At 45.1% G+C, this 20,831-nt stretch overlaps 1 protein-coding gene across 1 annotated transcript in view; it reads right to left on the reverse strand.

Annotated features, from left to right (window-relative positions):
* Positions 1-10,130: 10,130 nt before the first annotated feature.
* The window catches only part of tmem94 (transmembrane protein 94), a 120,881-nt gene continuing 110,180 nt past the window's right edge, over positions 10,131-20,831 (reverse strand). Inside the window, 2 exon segments of the mRNA XM_062056475.1 lie at positions 10,131-11,076; positions 18,168-18,338. Of these exon segments, the coding sequence (XP_061912459.1) occupies positions 11,004-11,076; positions 18,168-18,338 (244 nt within the window). The 3' untranslated portion in view covers positions 10,131-11,003.

Raw genomic sequence — 20,831 nt, forward strand, 5'->3', positions numbered from 1 at the left:
ACCTATCTCTAAGGGAGATTGGTTGGAGGAAAATAATTTTGGCCGCTTGTACCCGTGATCTTGTCCTTTTGGTCATAACCCAAAGCTCATGACCATATATCAACCGGCAAATTCAGAGCTTTGCCTTCCGGCTCAGCTCCTTCTTCACCAAAACGGATCGATACAAGGTCAGAATCATGGCAGATGTCACACCGGTGGGTGGCCAAGGGTGGAGTCTGCTCTCTTGATTGCTTTGTTGGGTCTGCTCCTGTCTCTGGCCATGCTCCCCCCACCCTTGCAGACGATGGCGTGGAACACAGCAGAGGCCACCATAGTGTTTTTTTTAATTTTTGTTTTTGTTGTTGTTTTACTTTTGTGGCTGTGTGTAGAAGCGGCTGGTTGCATCAGCTCTGCTCTTTTAATGTCTTTAATGTCCTTTGTGTTCTTTGATGTATCCCTCTTACACACATGTTTATTTGTGCTATGGCTATGAGTTTTTTCCCCTTAGCCTCAGTATGGACCCCCTCTCCAGGGGCCCAGGCTTAGACTGAATTATTTTTTTCTCACTCCCCCTCCCCAGCATTTACCTGTTTCTCACCTTTTTTGTAAGGGGCGCCGGAAGTTGGCAGACCCGTCAGCGATCCTGTTCTGTCTCCCTGTAATGTTTGTCTACTCTTGAATGGGATTGTGCTGAAAATGTTAATTTCCCCTCTGGGATTATTAAAGTATTTCTCATTCTGATTCTGATTCCGATTCTGTCGATCTCACAATCCATTCTTCCATCACACGCAAACAAGACTACTTGGGGCAAGATCTCCTCTACAACCCGGAAATACCCCCTTTTCACCCATGGACTCTGACTTGGAGGTGTTGATTCTCATCTCAGTTGCTTCACACTCAGCTGGGAACCGATCCAGCTAAAGCTGAAGATCCTCCCAGATGAAGCCATCAGGACATGACCTGCAAAAAGCAGAGACCTAATCCTCCAGCCACCAAACTGGATCCCCTCAACGCCCTGACTACACCGACAAATGCTGTCCATAAAACTTATGAATAGAATTGGTTACAAAGGGCAGTCCTGGCGGAGTCCAACGCTCACTGGAAAACGGGTCCAACTTACTGCCAGCAATGCGCACCAAGCTCTGACATTGATCATACTGGGAGCGGACTGCCACAATCAGACATTCCAATACCCTATACTCTCTGAGCACTCCCAACAGGACTTCCCGAGTGACACGTTTGAATGCCTTCTCCAAGTCCACAAATCACATGTAGACTGGTTGGGCAAATTCCCATGCACCCTCAGGGACCCTGCCGAGAGTATAGAGCTGGTCCACAATTCCACGACCAGGACAAAAACCACACTGCTCCCCTTGAATCCGAGGTTTGACTATCCGGCGTAGCCTCATCTCCAGTACACCTGAATATACCTTACCGGGAAGGCTGAGTGTGATCCCACGATAGTAGGAACACACCCTCTGGTTCCCCTTCTTAAAGAGAGGAACCACCACCCCGGTCTCCCAATCCAGAGGCACCACCCCCGATGTCCACACAATGTTGCAGAGACTTGTCAGCCAAGACAGCCCCACAGCATCCAAAGCCTTGAGGAACCACAGAGGAGCTTCTTAACTACCTCTGCAACCTCAGCCCCAGAAAAAGCAGAGCCCATCGTTTGGGCCTGGCAGGCCTGTCTGGCATCCTCCCCCACCATCGGAGCCAACTCACCACAAGGTGGTGATCGATAGAAAGCTCCGCCCCTCTCTTCACCCGAGTGTCCAAAACATGAGACCGCAAATCCGGTGGGCACTCTGAGCGGCTGTTTGGTGGGTAAGCACAAACAACAGTCAGGACCCGTCTCCCTACCGGAAGGCAGAGGCCTTGCTGTGCGTCGAAGTGATTCTGACTATATCTAGACAGAACTTCTCCACCTCGCGCACCAGCTCAGGCTCCTTCACCCCCAGCGAGGTGACGTTCCACAGTCCAAGCGCTAGCTTTTGTCACCGAGGATAAGACCGCCAAGGGCCTTGCCTTCGTTTTCCGCCAAGTTCACACTGCACCCGACTTCTATGCCCTCTCTTATGAGTGGTTAGCCCATTGAAGGGGGGACCCACTTTGCTCTTTGGACAGGCCCGGCCACCAGGCGCTCGCCATTGAGCCCCACCTCCGGGCCTGGCTCCAGAGGGTGCCCCGGTGACCCGCGTCTGGGCGAGGGAAATCTGGGCCTTGATTTTGACTTTCCATAGAGGTCTTCGAGCTGCTCTTTGTCTGGTCCCACACCTAGTGAATTAATTATTATTATTGTACCGTATTTTTCGGACTATAGGGCGTACTTAAAATCGTTTAATTTTCTCAAAAATCGACAGTGCACCTTATAAACCAGTGCGCCTAATGTACAGAATAATTCTGGTTGTGCTTATCGACCTCGAAGCAATTTTATTTGGTACATGATGTGTGAACATAAGCGTGAACAGTAGTTGGCAGTCACACATAAGAGATACGTGTAGACTGCAATATGACGCCAGTAAGCAACACCAAATCTTAAAATGTTCCATTGAGAATATAGAACATTACACACGGCGCTCAAAAATGTCTGTCAAAATGTTTTAGTACAACTTTGGTAAGCTATGAAGCCGCACCGCTTGATTGATTGTCGGAGTATTACGGCTACCATAATCAGACAAACAAGTATTATGGTGTGTGTATAAGGACCTCAAATTGGTACCCATTAGCAGACATATTATCTGGTGTTTTGTTTTGCAATATTGCGCAAAACCAACTTTTATTACACTGTGGTACCTGCAGATGTGTATTTGGGACTTACATAAGTCCTGAAAATTTGCACGCGTCCGCCATTGTAGTCGATAAGCTTTTTCTTTTTCTCTATCTTGTTCTTATGGGACATTTATCCTCCGCTGTTGCCATTTCTAATATAAAATAGTGTAAAGTTCTTACTCATATCTGTCAGTAAACTCGCCATGAAAGCGCTAAAAAGTATGGTTTTACATAATTCACCCACGGAACTTTAGTTATTAGAGATTTCCGGTTGGACGTTTTTTTTACGGGACACATTTCCGACGTTGTTGTTGCACTAGTGAGCCACGGATGAGGAGATGCTGCTCCGTTATTGATTTAAGTAAAGTCTGAATGTAAAACAGTTTGCTCCATATTTTGACACTTCTTCCACTCCCATCCTTGCACGCTACACCGGTACAACAAAGATGATGGGGAGAAAACGCTGTCGGAGTTGAGCCACATAGGTAAGACCGCCCACAAAACGGCGCAACCTTAAGCGACTGAAGATGATCTGTAAAACATAATCTATGCAAAAATTTGACCAAAGAACCACCATTACATGTTATGTAGACCACAAGGAAGTGTTTTCAATGTTGAAAAAAATCATAATATGACCCCTTTAATGCGCTTTATAATCCGGTGCACCCCATAGTCTGGAAAATACGGTACCTAAAAATAAATAACACAATTTGAAGTTCTGAAAAAACAAGAAAAAACTCAACCCAATACAATTATTCACTAAGAAAATTTAACTAATTAGAAAAGAGATTAAAGACAAAGCGCCCCAGCTCCAACTGGGTTCTATTAACGCAGATACGAATGTATGTACGACGGATATTGCCCTCTGAAGTAGTCTCTCTCTTTTTGATGAAATAACATTAGAGGAACCCCAGCGACGTGCAAATGGGACACAACAAACAACATGTTTACTTGACCCACTTCCTGGGAAAATTATCAAGGAGCTGTTTGTAATATTATGTCTAGCATTAAAAGATTATAGTTGGTACACAATGCGGCTGCTAGACTTTTCTAGCTCCATCCTATCTTGCCAATTGTATTGTACCATATGTGCCGGCCAGAAATCTGCGTTCAAATAACTTCTGCTTATTAGTGATTCCCAGAGCCCAAAAAAAGTCTATATTCGGGCTCCAGTACTCTGGAATGCCCTACCGGTAACAGTTAGAGATGCTAACTCAGTAAAAGCATTTAAGTCCCATCTTAAAACTCATTTGTATACTCTAACCTTTAAATAGAACCCTTTTTAGACCAGTTGACCTGACGTCTCTCTTTACTGCTCTGCCCTCCCTCTCCTGCGTGGAGAGGTTATCAGGTGGCCGCGAATCAGCTTTCATAGAGGAGGCACTAGCTGTTCCAAGCCTGGATCTGGGGTGGACCACTCCTTTTTGCATCAGTCGGTGACGTCTCTGCGCTCCTTTGAGCCCCTCGCTCCAGCCACAATCTTCACTAAGTTGGACCTACGCAATGCCTACCACCTGGTGCGCATCAAGGAGGGTGATGAGTGGAAGACGGCCTTCAATACCCACCTCGGCCACTTCGAGTACAAAGTGATGCCTGCGGGATATGCTTGACCGCTTTGTTGTCGTTTACCTGGATGACATTCTCATTTTTTCTCAAACTCTACAGGAACACCAGCAACACGTCCGTCTCGTCCTTCAACGCCTCCTGGAGAACCGACTCTTTGTCAAAGCCGAGAAATGCTAGTTTCACGCGCCATCTGTGGGGTTCCTTGGCTTCATCATTGAGAAGGGACACATCAAGGCGAGTTGAGACGCTTCTTGGGATTTGCGGGATTCTACCGTCGCTTCATCCAGGACTTTAGTAAATTGGCCACCCCTCTCCATGCTCTTACATCTACCAACATATATTTCCATTGAACCAGAGAGGCCAGTGTGGCCTTCAAGAGCCTTAAGGAGAGTTTTGTGTCCGCTCCAGTCCTCATTCACCCTGACTCTGACTCTGCGTTCATCGTCGAAGTAGACGCTTTGGATTCTGGGATTGGCGCTGCAAGGCAGACAACAGTATCCACCCTTGTGCATATTTTTCCAGATGCCTCTCCCCGGCAGAACGGAACTATGATGCCGGAAATAGGGAGCTACTAGCGATCCATGAGGCCCTTTCGAAATGGAGACACTGGCTAGAGGGCGCCAAGCACCAGTTCCAGGTCCTCACGGACCACCGTAATCTCTCACATATTCGTTCAGCCTCCTGGCAACAGTAAGGCTGATGCTCTATCCCGGCAGTTCACGGAGGAGCCTGCCTGCACCTCCATGGCAGAACCCATCCTTCCTCCGGCCAGGATAATTGGTATGGTCACCTGGGAAGTGGAGGACCAGATTTGGGCTGCCCTGTGCTCCAACCCTGGACCAGGGGGCAGACCTCCCAACAAGCTATTTGTGCCCCGGGAGCTATGACCTAGATGTTGGACTGGGGGCACTCCAGCATTTTTTCCTGCCATCCGGGATTTTAGCGCACACTCTCCTTCATCCCTCGGCGGTTCTGGTGGCCGTCTATGGCTATGGACACCCGTGAGTTTATCGCCGCTTGCACAACATGCTCTCGCAACAAGTCTTCCCACAGACTGCCGGTGGGCCTTTTGTGCCCTCTACCTGTTCCTGGCCGTCCCTGGTCCCACATCGCGTTGGACTTCATCACTGGATTCCTATTATCCTGAGGTAACACCAGTATTCTCACCATTGTTGACCGCTTCTCCAAGGCCGCACATTTTGTCCCTTTGCCTAAACTCCCCTCTTCTTCCGAGACCGCCAACTTACTCACAGTGCATGTTGTCAAACAGCATGGGATACCCATGGACACCGTCTCTGACCGTGGCCCCCAGTTCACTTCCCGGGTGTGGCAGACCTTCTGCAAAGGGATTGGGGCTATGGTCAACTTTACGTCGGGCTACCATCCGCAGAGTAACGGGCAAGTGGAGAGGACGAACCAGTGTGTGGAGACCATGGTGCGCTGTGTTACCGCCCGCCAGCCCGCCTCATGGAGCAAATTCTTGCCCTGGGTTGAGTTTGCCTACAACTCGATGAAGAGCTCTGCTACCGATATCTCCCCGTTCAAGAGCTCCCTCAGATATCAACCCCTTATGTTTCCCCAACAGGAAGCGGCTTCCGAAGCGGCTGTCCCATTTTCCCGCAGACACATCAGACGCTTTCATCAAATTTGGAGGACCGCCTGTGCTGCCCTTTAAAGGGCTTCAGAAAGAATGCGCTGCATTACTAACCGGCGGCGCATCCCGGCACTATCATACACTCCCGGACAACAGGTCCTGTTACGGGACAAGGACCTCCACCTGAAAGTACCATTCCGTAAACAGGCATCCCGTTTTGTAGGACCTTATGCGGTGGAGGCCATCATTAACCCTGCTTCAGTAAAACTATCTCTTCCCTCTTCCATGAAGCGACACCCTGTGGTCCATGTTTCACAGATCAAACCTGTTTCTGTCAGTCCCCTCTCTTACCCTGCCCCTGCCCCCTCCCACCCCCAGAATCCTGGAAAACGGTGACTCGGTGTGGTCCGTTAAGGAGATCCTCAGGGTCCGTCGGCAGGGTAGGGGGCTGGTATACCTGGTTGATTGGGAGGGGTATGGACCAGAGAACAGGTCTTGGGTGCCGGCCTCCTACCTTGCTGACCCCTCCCTGCTGGAGGACTTCTATCGAGCCAACCCGGGAGCTCTCAGGCGCTCGTCGGGAGACATGGAGAAAAATCTACTCACAAGTGGGAAGGACTGGTAAAATCACAGCACGATAACTTCAAAATAAAGACAACTTCAGATTGTTTTTATTGTTTAAAAATAGAACAAGCACATTCTGAAAATGTACAAATCATAATGTTGTTGTTTTTGTTTTTTTACACTTACATGTTGCGGTTAACAGTATTCTATCTCTATTTGTCGTTATTTATACTTTCTGAATAAATTATGTGATAATGTTCATCAGTCAAGTCATTGGTGTTCATTTTCAATATATCAAGATAAAAAAGTAATATCAAAATCAAATTACAGGATGTTATTTATGTAGTTTGCTCATTTTCCTCGACTGGTGCACTAACATCATGTGGTTTATTTTTTTTTTTTACATATGTAGCATCATCACCCTGGGGATGCAGATAACTGACAATTTAACCATCATCCACATCCAGTGTTTGACTTGCTCAATGCACTGGCACAGAAGATCTATGGGGCGATAGTCATTTGGTGATAGCGCTACATAGATTTGGGTGTCATCGGCATAGCAATGATGGTCAATGTTATTAATTTGCATGATTTGTCCTAGTGGGAGCATATAGAGGTTAAATAAAGTCGGCCCCAAGATTGAACCTTGGGGGACTCCACACGTTGGTTGGTTCTGATACAAAGTCACCAATGGAAACAAAATAGTTCCTATCTTGTAGATATGACTTAAAACGGTGCCTGAGATCCCCACCCAGTTTTCCAACCTGTCCAAAAGTATTGAGTGGTTGACAGTGTCAAATGCAGCACTGAGGTCCAATAGCATTAATACTGAAGTTTTGCCAGAGTCTGTGTTTAGACGGATGTCATTTATAACTTTAAGAAGGGCCGTCTCTGTGCTATGAAGAGGTCAAAATCCTGACTGGAAGTTGTTGTGGCAGCCAGTAGAAGCCAAGAAGTGATTTAGTTGTTGGAGGACAACTTTCTCAATTATTTTAATTATGAATGGTAGATTTGAAATTGGTCTGTAGTTGTTGATAACAGACGCATCTAGGCTCCGCTTTTTTAGAAGGGGTTTAATGACTGCAGTTTTGAAAGCCTTCGGGAAATTGCCCGATTGAATAGAATTATAAACTATTTGCAATACCTCTGTTGATAGGCAGTCAAAAACATTCTTAAAGACGTTAGTAGGTAAAACATCAAGGCAGCAGGTGGATGACTTTAGAGCTGTCACCGTTTCCACTAAAGTTTTAGAGTCTATGGCATTAAAGCTTGCCATCATTGCTGTGTTACTTTTGCCTAAATGGGGTGGTGATCCAACTTTTTTACTTGAGATATTGATGGCGCGTCTGATGCCTTCAATTTTATCAGTATAAAATAATGCAAACTCATTGCATTTCTGCGTGGAATGGAGTTTGGCTGGTATTTGTGTTGGGGGTTTGGTCAGTCTGTCAACGGTTGCGAATAGGGTTTTGGCCTTATTAGTGTTGCTTTTTATGATATTGGAGAAGAATGTTTCTCAAGCACTTTTTAAGACTAAATTGTAGGCCTGGAGGCTCTCTTTATAGATGTCATGGTGAATATGAAGTATTCCGCCAGATTCGTTCAGCTTTCCTGCACTTCTCTGGGCTGTTACAACAGCAGATTTTCTCCAAGGTGCCTTTTGCTTACCAGAAATCGTTTTAACTGTAACAGGTGTAATGACATCTATGATATTCACAATTTTGGAATTAAAGTTGCTTACAAGATCATCAGCATGACATGGGTTTAGAGGTGGTAGTGAGGAGATGGCGTTTTTAAAGAGGACATTAGCATGTTCATTTATGTACCGCTTTTTGACATTCTTTGATTCTGTTTGTGTGTCTGGTATTACAGAAATATTAAAGAAAACACAGAGATGATCAGACAATGAAGGATCAGTCACAAGAACATCAGAAACATTGAGACCTTTTGTGATAATCAGGTCCAGGGTGTGTCCCTTACAATGAGTAGCCTCTTTCACATGTTGAGACAGTTCAAATGTGTCTAAAATAGTAAAAAGTTATTTTGCGCCCTTGTCATTCAAATCGTCAATATGAAAATTAAAATCACCAGTTATAACCAGGCAGTCAAAGTCAGTTGAGACGCTAGACAATAATTCAGTAAAATCTTCGAAAAAATTTGCAGAATATTTAGGTGACCTGTAGATAATTAACAAGAGAATTTTGGGAGAGCATTTCCACACAGCACACAGGTATTCAAATGATGTAAAATCACCAAGTGACATCTGTTTCCCCTGAAACATGTTTTTAAATATAGCAGCAACCCCTCCACCTCTTTTCCCCGATCTACATATGTCAATGAAGTTATAGTTGGGTGAATTAGGTGAAATTAGATAATCTCCCACGGCACACCGTGGCACAGTGGTTGAAAAAAAACTGGTCTATATGATATGTGATGTAATATTATATAAAACGGACCAAACTCATTACAAACTTGCCAACAAGATTGATTTTTCAAAAATAAATAGAAAAATTGAAAGGTGCCATCAATCCCACGTGGGTGCTCAGCATTGTCCATGGCGGGATAGGCGCCTATGCTTGCGGGTGAATTATCTCTGTTGCCTTCAGGGCGCCGCACCGTTATGACCTTCCTATGTGTAAAACAAATCCCTTCTTTAAATCCTCATTCGTCTCCTCTTCACTTTATCTTAAAAGGGTTCTCATTGTTCATTCCTTTGTTTTTATTCTTTTATTTCTTAAAGCAATGTGGTTGTAGAGCAGGGGTGCCCGCACGTTTTCTGCAGGCGAGCTACTTTTCAATTGGGGATCTACCTCATGCATATATCTCATTTATATTTATTTTTTTATGAAAGAGAGGTTTTTGTTAAGTTAAAGGTGTTTAATGATAATACAAGCATGTTTAACACATATAGATTCCTTTCTTTCATGAAGACAAGAATATAAGTTGGTGTATTACCTGGACTTGCATTGATTGGAATCAGAAAGTAGTGCTGATAACGTCCACATTTTCAAATGGAGGAGACAATAAGTCCTCCTTTCTGTTCAATACCACATGAAAGTTGTTGGTTTTTGGCATCTTATTTGTCCGGCCATACTCCTTTTTAGACACTTTACAAGAAATACATTGGCGGCACACTCCGTAGCTTGCTAGCTTGTGTATGGCAGCTTTCTGAGACTCTTATTTTGTTAGCGCAGGCAGGATGAAGCAAGGCTTTTATTGTGAAGACAGGAATTGTGGAGTCGGTCTTAAGAAGTTTGACGGCAGGTGAAAGAAAAAGTGTTTCTCGCCCTCCTGGCAGTCCTTTACTTCTTAATAATGATCTGGCAGCAGCCAACGTCATCTCACAAGATCCTCGGGTGCTGTGAATGTCAATCAAGTGACGTCTTAGTGAAGATTGATGATCGCTAATTTTTAGGTCTATTCTTTTAATGCCTGGCTGGCGATCGACCGGTAGCTCATGATCGACGTAACGGGCGCCCCTGTTGTAGATGATCTCTAATCATAGAGTCTACTGTATGATTAGAGATCATCTACAACAGGGGAGTTGTTGTTGTCTGTATTGATTATTTACTGTGGGCCATGCAGGTTATATGAACCACGCCAACCTGCTGCTCAAAATAAATAGCTTCCTCAGGGATTCATGAAATTGTTTTTTTATTTTAATTGAATTCAAACGTGACATTTGCAGCTGAAAAAACTTTTATTTACAAGACACGGCCACATGACAAGACACAGATTGTTTTTTCAAAAGAAGATTTCTTTCAAAAGGATATCTTTGTAACATTAACAAATTACTTGGGCTTGCATACTAGTAAAATAACATAGTTCTTAGCTTTTCAATATTATGTTGACTTGTTTTATTGCCAATATTTATTGTAAGTCATCTTGTATTGTACAGTATGTACGACATGTAAATGTGTGTTGGTTTTTATGGTGCTTGCCTTTGGACAACAGATTAAATCTAGCTATCATAGCTAATTCTGTCATATTTACTGTGATGCATTGCTCATAGGATGATCAATATGCATTGTCCTAATCAAATAAAGTTATTCAATTAAATTCAATTCAATGTGTCACAATTCGTGAGAAACAAAAAAACAAAATCATCATTGGATTTCACCCTCTTTGTATTTTAAGTATGCTTGCTTATTGTTGTATTCATTATCTGTATCTTGGACTGATCAGTTTACATTCTTTGATTATAAAAATGTGCTATAAATAAAGTATTGGAATGGATTAAAGGACAAGGTGACAACAACTAAGTGGCCATGTTCCCTTAAACCACAAAACATCTTTAAAACGTTCTTACAGTAAAACCATCTTTCACATTGCATGTCATAAAATGGAGTAGTCAGGTGAAAAGTCAGCAAAAGAACAGACCCTCGCTTAGATATTTGTAATAAAACCTAAAAAAATGAGACCTTTTGTGTCTGTTGCTGTGGATGATTGTATTTTCAGTTAGCGTTAAGCTGCCATTCTTCGGCTGTTGGTAAATTAGTAGAACAGTGGTAGTTCGCCATCATCGTCGTCAGAATGGAGAATTCATTCCGAGTTTTGTTTCAAACTGCAGCTTCTGTCTTTTCTGGTAGCGAACTCGCACCCTGAAATAGTGAAACAGGACAAAATTACATCATACATCATATAACACTGCTGCTTTCATATGTTAAGATGATCTGTTAGTTCATTATCATTCTTTATTTGCATCACAAAATAGTGCAGGGATTATGTTTTTTTTTTTTACTATCCACGCTAAAATTACATAAAATTTCCGAAGTTTATTTAAAATTTGTAATTGCAGGCGTAATTGTAGGTGTAAGAGTTCATGACTTCCCGTTCAAATAACATCCTGTTCACGTTGGGATCTATGTAAAGCGAAACTATTTATTGTTTTTGCCAGTCATACTATTGTTGGACTATGAAGTTGGTTTTAGAGCCACTTCAAGACCAAACATTTTCCAATTGGCGTTGTAGTCAATGATGCTATCACTCTAGTTGGCCTGCTGATTGCAGGAATGTCCACCAGAGCTGTTGCCTGTGAATTTAATGTTCTTCTCTCTACCATAAGCATACTTGCCAACCCTCCCGGTTTTCCCGGGGGACTCACGAATTTCAGTGCCCCTCCCGAAAATCTCCCGGGGCAACCATTCTCCCGAATTTCTCCCGATTTCCACCCTCCATCCATCCATCCATCTTCAACCGCTTATCCGGAATCGGGTCGCGGGGACAGCAGCTCCAGCAGAGACCCCCAGACTTCCCTCTCCAGAGCAACATTTGCGACTTCCTCCTGGGGAATCCCGAAGCGTTCCCAGGCCAGAGAGGAGATGTAATCCCCCCATCTGGTCCTTGGCCTGCCGCGGGGCCTCCTCCCAGTGGGACGTGCAACGAGGACCTCCCTAGGGAGACGCTCGTGAGGCATCCGCACGAGATGCCCGAACCACCTAAGCTGGCTCCTTTCCAAGCGAAGGAGCAGCGGCTCTACTCCGAGTCTCTCTCGGGTGACTGCACTTCTCACCCTATCTCTAAGGGAGATGCCAGCCACCCTTCTGAGGAAACTCATTTCGGCCGCTTGTATCCGCGATCTTATTCTTTCGGTCATTACCCACACTTCATGACCATAGGTGAGAGTAGGAATGTAGATAGCTCGGTAGACCGAGAGCTTTGCCTTCTGGCTCAGCTCCCGTTTCGTCACAACAGTGCGGCAGAGAGACTGCAATACTGCCCCAGCTGCTCCGATTCTCCGGCTGATTTCCTTCTCCATCTTTCCCTCACTCGTGAACAAGACCCCGAGATACTTAAACTCCTCCACCTGGGACAGAGTCCTGTCCCCTACCCGGACTGTACAAACCATCGGTTTCCTGCTGAGAACCATGGCCTCAGATTTGGAGATGCTGATCCTCATTCCAGCCGCTGAACACTCGGCTGCGAACCGATCCAGTGAGAGCTGAAGGTCACGAACCGAAGGTGCCATCAGGACCACATCATCTGCAAACAGCAGTGACGCAACCTTTAGCCCCCCGAGACGTATACCCTCTCCGCCATGGCCACGACTCCGCCTAGAAATCCTGTCCATGAAAATCACAAACAGGATAGGTGACAGAGCGCAGCCCTGGCGGAGACCAACTCCCACTGGAAACGGATCCGACTTACATCCAAGCACCCGGACACAACTCTCGCTTTGGTTGTACAGAGATTGGATGGCCCTCAACAGGGTTCCCCTCACTCCGTACTCCCTCAGCACCTCCCACAAGATCTCCCGAGGGACGCGGTCATACGCCTTCTCCAAATCCACAAAACACATGTAGACTGGATAGGCATACTCCCAGGCCCTCTCCAGGATTCCCGCAAGCGTAAAGAGTTGGTCAGTTGTTCCACGACCAGGACGGAATCCACATTGCTCCTCTTGAATCTGAGGTTCGACTATCGGCCGGACCCTCCTTTCCAGTACCTTGGCGTAAACTTTCCCAGGGAGGCTGAGTAGTGTGATACCCCTGTAATTAGCACACACCCTCTGGTCCCCCTTTTTGAAAAGGGGAACCACCACCCCAGTCTGCCACTCCCTCGGCACTGTCCCAGACTTCCACGCAATGTTGAAAAGGCGTATCAACCAAGACAGCCCATCAACACCCAGAGCCTTCAGCATTTCTGGACGGATCTCGTCAACCCCCGGAGCTTTGCCACTGTGGAGTTGTCTAACTACCTCAGTGACTTCACTCCGAGAGATCAACGTCGATCCCCCATCATCCTCAGGCCCTGCTCCTATCAGGGAGGGTGTGTCTGATGTATTTGGGTTCAGGAGTTCCTCAAAGTGCTCTTTCCAACGCCCCACGACTTCCTCACTTGAAGTCAGCAAAGTCCCATCCTTGCCGTACACAGCTTGGATGGTTCCCTGCTTCCCCCTCCTGAGGTGCCGTATGGTCTTCCAGAACAGCTTTGGTGCCGCCCGATAGTCCTTCTCCATGGATTCCCCGAACTGCTCCCACACCCTCTGCTTAGCCTCATCCACAGCCACGGCCGCTGCCCTTCGGGCCCGTCGGTACCTTGCAACTGCCTCCGGAGTCCCCTGGGATAACATACCCCGGTAGGACTCCTTCTTCAGTCGGACGGCTTCCCTGACCACCACTGTCCACCAGGGTGTTCGAGGGTTACCGCCCCTTGAGGCACCTAAGACCTTCTGGCCACAGCTCGCATCTGCAGCTTTAGCAATAGAGGCTTTGAACATTGCCCATTCCTGTTCAATGTCCCCAACCTCCACAGGGATGGCAGAGAAGTCCCGCCGGAGGTGGGAGTTGAAGTCCTTCCGGACAGAGGACTCCTCCAAACGTTCCCAGTTCACCCGCACTACACGCTTGGGTTTGCCAGGTCTGTCCAGAGGTTTCCCCCGCCATCTAACCCAACTCACCACCAGATGGTGATCAGTTGACAGTTCAGCCCCTCTCTTCACCCGAGTGTCCAAAACATACGGCCTCAGATCAGCTGATACGATTACAAAATCGATCATTGATCTTTGGCCTAGGGTGCTCTGGTACCAGGTACACCTATGAGCATCCTTATGCTTGAACATGGTGTTTGTTATCGCAAGTCCGTGACTAGCACAGAAGTCCAATAACAATCCACCACTCAGGTTCAGATCAGGGAGACCGTTCCTCCCAATCACGCCAGTCCAAGTATCACTGTCATTGCCCACGTGCGCGTTGAAGTCCCCCAGCAAGACTATGGAATCCCCTGCCGGCGCCCCATACAGGACCCCATGCAAGGTATCCAAGAAGGCTGAATACTCTGAACTCCTGTTTGGTGCGTATGCACAAACAACAGTCAGAGTTTTCCCCCCTCCAACCCTAAGGCGAAGGGAGGCGACCCTCTTGTCCACTGGGGTGAACTCCAACGTACAGGCACTCAGCCGGGGACTCGTGAGTATCCCCACACCCGCCTGTGCCCTCACACCCTGAGCAACTCCAGAAGTGAACAAGGTCCATCCCTTGTCCAGGAGTGTGGTTTCAGAGCCCTTGCTATGCGTAGAGGTAAGCCCCACCAGATCCAACCGGTAGCGCTCCACCTCTCGCACCAGCTCAGGCTCCTTCCCCACCAGCGTAGAGACGTTCCACGTCCCGAAAGTCAGCCTCTGCTGTCCCGAATTGGTCCGTCCGGAGCCTCCACTTTCACCGCCATCCACTTGGCAGCGCACCCGACCCCACTGGTTCCGACCGCGGGTGGTGGGCCCACGTGGCAGAGAAGATGGTGTGTCCACGTAGCTTCTTCGGGCTGTGCCCGGCCGGGCTCCGTGGCAAGCCCGGCCACCAGGCGCTCGCTGACGAGCCCTACCTCCGGGCCTAGCTCCGGAGGAGGGCCCCGGGCTTCCTCCGACCCGGACAACAATATTGGGGGCGTGCCTTAAAGGCACTGCCTTTAGCGTCTTCTACAACTTGTCGTCACGTCCACTTTTCCTCCATACAAACAGCGTGCCGGCCCAGTCACATATTATATGCGGCTTGTACACACACATAAGTGAATGCAATCATACTTGATCAACAGCTATACAGGTCACACTGAGAGTGACGGTATAAACAATTTCAACACTGTTACAAATATGCGCCACACTGTGAACCCACACCAAAAAAGAATGACCAAACACATTTCGGGAGAACATCCGCACCGTAACACAACATAAACACAACCCAGTAAAAGTAGTAAAAGTTTTAGATCTTTAAGTTCAACTCATGAAAAATGGTAGCAGAAAAAAAAATGTTGCGTTTATATTTTTGTTCAGTTATTGCTGACTGTTGATCTGACTGTGGGTGTGTGTGGAACTAACACGCCTAATGATCAATAAATGGCTGCAGCTGGTTGATGCTACGTGGGCAGGCAAACGCAATGCTGTGTGCTGAGTGTTTATCATAAGTCCTCCGATTCTAGCTCTCCCTAAAATATATGCCAAAACAGGTTATGGTCCCAGTAAAAAGTTTTGGAGCTGATGGAACTGTTTGTGTCTTGATGGAAACGAAAATAATTAAGAACTGTGGGAAACTACACTTTTTAGCACACCTGCGTCTGCTGGAGTTAAAAAGCATCATACTGGGTGACCCGACCGTTGGAGATGACGACGATCTTGCGGGAGAAGATGCCAATAAAAATGAAAAGGCGTATGCATCTCTGATTCAACTACTGGACGACGAATGTCTGTACCTCGTAATGAGAGACGGTGTGGATGATGGCAGGAAGGCACTGCAGATGCTGGTAAGGGGAAGCCATGCGTAATTAGTTTGTACACAGAATTGGCTTCTCTTCAAAAAGTGAACAAGAGTGTTGGGCGGCGTGGCTCAGTTGGTAGAGCGGCGTGTGAAGTCAAAGTGTCCATGCACACTCTCAAATGTGACTATTGGTCATGCGCCATGTTCTTCCCGTACACTGAAGGCTTTTATTTCATTTTAGTGCGGACAAACAAATTACTTTTCCGGTTGACTGATGTCACACTAGGCCAGGGGTCGGCAACCCAAAATGTTGAAAGAGCCATATTGGACCAAAAATACAAAAACAAATCTGTCTGGAGCCGCAAAAAATTAAAAGCCATATTACATACAGATAGTGTGTCAAGAGATATACATTTAAAGGACTTAAAGGAAACTAAATGAGCTCAAATATAGCTACAAATGAGGCATAATGATGCAATATGTACATATAGCTAGCCTAAATAGCATGTTAGCATCGATTAGCTAGCATTAATGCAGTAACCAAATATGTCTGATTAGCACTCCACACAAGTCAATAACATCAACAAAACTCACCTTTGTGCCTTCACGCACAACGTTAACAGTTGGGTGGACAAAATGAGACAGAAAAAGAAGTGGCATAAAACACGTCCTAGAAAGCCGGAGAAAGTTATACATGGAAACAAACTAAGGTGAGTTCAAGGACCGCCAAAATTAGTAGGACAAAACGGCGCTCGCCAAATACTCGAATCAGTGAAGCATGTTTAATATAAACAGTGTGTTATAACAATTAGTGTCATGTTTGTCCTCCTACAGAAACCATATTAAAACAAAAAATATATTTTTTCCCCTCATCTTTTTCCATTTTTCATACATTTTTGAAAAAGCTCCAGAGAGCCACTAGGGCGGCGCTAAAGAGCCGCATGCGGCTCTAGAGCCGCGGGTTGCCGACCCCTGCACTAGGCATTGCGGATTCTTACAACTTATTTTAACAGATGCCCGCTGTAATGTTGGCACAGATAACAAATATTACATCTTTAATGGCTATGCTGATGTTAAAGAGCAGACAGCATCAATAAATGACATTGGATTGCGCTACGATCATGACGCTACTACCAAGAATGTATCTGGTGGATGCAGGTCCGATGCAAAGAAAGACCGGTGGAAGATTTTTTTCGAAGGAAATTTCAGATTAAAAATCATGGAAACAAAACTTTTGAATGTCTCGATCTGTGGATTGATGGAAGGAGCTTTAAATCCGAAGGAAAAGACAGTTTGTGCCCCGACTGATACTGTTCCATAGGAAGGTTGCTATTGTTCTCGACTATCTTGATAGATGTGTGGAATACAGAGTTATGGTTAACTAGTTTGGAGTGCAAAAATGCATGGGTTCTATCCTACGCGTTGAAACTGGCGCATGCGCAATATGAAGGGTCCTCCCTGGCTGCACACACCCCCCTCCAGAGGTCTAGTTTCCAATCGCATAATCCAGGTGTGTTAGCCCGCCTTTTCAAAAATCGAACACAAATCGAATTAAGGTGTTTCCATGGGCTGAAGGAGGCTCATTTAGAGCCAAACCATTTGAGAAATCTAACTAATTTAGTGCATGGACACGTAGTGATCGAGTGCCTGACCCAGCATACAGAAATTTGGAGATATCTGAAAATCCAACTTGATGGAGCTTGTGAGGTGCTACAAAGAGGAATGGGCGAAACTGACCAAAGATACGTGTGCCAAGCTTGTGGCTTCATATTCAAAACGACTTGAAGGTTTAATTGTTGCCAAAGGTGCATCAACAAAGTACTGAGTGAAGGCTGTGACTCGGATTTGGCTGCGTACCTGACAACCTCAGTCATGGAGAGTGGGAGAGGACTACAGAATTTTGACCGTGATTGCAGTACCATTTCTGGCCACATTACTACATATGGCTCCTTTAAATTCTACAGAAGAATGTTTGTAGCTGAGATAGGCTCCAGCGCCCCCCGCGACCCTGAAGGGAATAAGCGGTAGAAAATGGATGGATGGATGGATGGATTTTTGTATTTATACATTTTTGTCTAAGCTACGTATGTGCCTCCTCAGACCTCACTGTTGGCTTGGTAAGGTAATGTTACCTCTAAAGTAAACAAAACTAATGCTAATCCACCTGTCCTCTTTTTTTTTGCAAATAAGAATCGGTAAGAGAATCGAATTTGTTGAGCAGAAACAAAAGTGGAAGAAGAACTGGAAAAATATTAATAATTCCCATCCCGAGCAACTTAGCAAGACCATAAAATGCTTTTGATAGAAAAGGTTGCAACCCCTGGTCATGTGTGAGTACAACTGTATGTATGATTTTCTGCATTTCCAAGTCATCTGTGTTCTTCTGTGAGGACTGACAGAAAATAATACATTTGATCATCCCATCATACCAACCATCTTAAACACCTTAGCTCGAGGGCACACGTCATGTAGTTATATTTCATACCCCATAGCACCATGTTTAATACCTTATCTCATGCAGCTTGACTGCCTCATTGACCACCACGACCAGCAGAAGGGACAAAGACACCAGCAGCCATCCGAGCAGAGGTATGTCACCCAGTCCAAAGTTCAGGAGGCTGTCATGGTCACGCCAGACCTGGTAATCCACTGTGGCCTGGACAATCTGGCTCAGCAGACTGGAGATAAATGGGGAGTTATAATTAGTACTTTTTTAAACCCAAAGACTGAAAAAGACAAAATCATTAAACGTGTGAAGTAGACTGATACACAAGGAGTCAAAGTGTGTGTAATTTTAAGAAAAAAGCACAGGAACGGTACAGTTCCTGTGTCGTTTGACTGTGAAGTGCCAAAGTGCTACTTCGGCTCATGAGTGACAGCTCGTACTGAAGGAAGATGGACGAGTGGCGTGTCGTGTTTGACATTGGTTTTCATCGCCATTATCAATCCAAATGAAAGTGACAAAAAGGAAGAGTTCCGAAGTGTGGTATCATTTTGATCTAATAGCATCAAATAAGCAAAAATAATAATCATCATTATTTTTGATTGATATTGTAATCACGATTGATTACACGATTATTCATTCATTTGAAAACAAGAGTATTTATTGTATCGCCAAAATTCATCTTTAAATATAGTTTTTTTTTTAAACCCTGATATAATTTAATAACAAATAAACCACATGATAAATAGTGGTAATAGCAATAACAATTTTATTGTTTACCTTTCACACTTATTTTACCACCATTCAGTGTGTGCTTTTTGTGTCAAATAAAATTTAATTAAATGTTAGTTAATTAAATGCAAAAATCATCACATTGTTTTGTGCAATACATCTTTGTATACAATTGTGGCCTTAAATAAAATAGTGAACATACTAGAAAACTTGTAATTTAGTAGTAAGCAAGCAAACAAAAGTTCCTAATTTGGCTGCTGACATATGCAGCATTTTGTCACAGTATGGTTAATTATTTGCAAGATGAAGAGGATGATTTATTGTGCTTTACAGTTCTGAGGTAATGCAGTCATAATTGACAGATATATGATAGTATAGACATATTGTGTCAGTTCCCATTCTATTATTTTGTCAAAATTATGAGAGACAAGTGGTAGAAAATTGTTTATTAATCTACTTGTTCATTTACTGTTAATATCTATCTAATATTTTCTGTTTTAAGATGTTCTATCTACACTTTGTTAAAATGTAATAAACACAAAGACAACACAAAAAAGTAAAAAAAAAGTTTTATGACGACAAAAAATATTGATGTAATCATTGTAATATCGACTAGATACGCTCTTGTACTTGGTATCATTACAGTGGATGTCAGGTGTAGATCCACCCATGGCATTCGTTTACATTGCGAAGCACTAGCTTGCTGTTAGCAATAAATGTGAGCTATTGTATCCTCCTAGGGCAGGGGTCGGCAACCTTTACCACTCAAAGAGCCATTTTGGCAAGTTTCACAAATTAAAGAAAGTAATGGGAGCCACAAAAATTTTTTTTAAATTTAAAATGAAAAACACCGCATACAAAGCTTAAACGCTTTGTGCTATGTTAACCAGGGGTCTCCGACGCACGCACTTTAATGTGGAAATTTGATGTTAGTGCAGCCCGCGAGTTTTGAATGAATGGCGCTTGATAGCGTCATACTTGCCAACCCTCTCATTTTTCCCGGGAGACTCCCGAATATCAGAGCGTGATGACACTGCATTTGGCACCCTCTACAGTCTGCCCTAACAGTGTACCTGCTCGACCACACGTAGAATGCAATTTCAGCTTGCTCACGTAAGTGACAGCAAGGCGTACTAACTCAGCAGCCACACATCTTACACTGACGGTACCAATACCCAGAATCCCATGCAGCCCTAACTCTTCCGCTCAACCAACGCACGGAGAGAGAGGGGGGGGGGTTGATGTGTGGGGGGGATTTGGTGGTAGCGGGGGTGTATAATGTAGACCGGAAGAGTTAGGGCTGCATGGGATTCTGGGTAATGGTTGTGTTGTGTTTATGTTGTGTTACGGTGGGATGTTCTCCAGAAATGTGTTTTTCATTCTTTTTTGGTGTAGGTTCACAGTGTGGCGCATATTTGTAACGTAACAATGTTAAAGTTGTTTGATACGGCTACCGTCAGTGTAAGCTGTGTGGCTGATGACTAAGTATGTGCTGTCTCCTGTGTGTGCAAGTAATAACAACATGCAACATGTGGCTGGACTGGCACGCTGTATGTAAATGCTATAGAGGACAATTACTGCAGTGCAATTAGGGCACGCCCTTTATTTAGTAATTAGAGTGTAAATAGGATTATTTTTTCCCTGGGAGTAATCTATGAGAGACACTGAGATCCATAAATCTCCTGGGAAAATCGGGGGGGTCGGCATGTATGTAGCTGAGCCGCATCAGAGTGGTCAAGGAGCCGCATGCGGCTCCGGAGCCGCGGGTTGCCGACCCCTGTCCTAGGGTGTGTAATGAAGCATGTTTAGCTATTCCTCGTCCTGCAGGGATGATACTTGTAAGAAACTTGCTTTATTTGTCAAGTATATTTATACCGTAGATTCTGGACTATAAGCCGCTTCGTTTCTCCTACGCTTTAAATCCTGCGGCTGATAAAACGATGCGGCTAATTTATGCATTTTTTCTTCGCTGAGGTCCATAATGCAAATAGTTAAA

This window comes from Entelurus aequoreus, linkage group LG08 (genome assembly GCF_033978785.1).
Source record: "Entelurus aequoreus isolate RoL-2023_Sb linkage group LG08, RoL_Eaeq_v1.1, whole genome shotgun sequence".
In the NCBI taxonomy this organism is placed as follows: Eukaryota; Metazoa; Chordata; class Actinopteri; order Syngnathiformes; family Syngnathidae; genus Entelurus; species Entelurus aequoreus.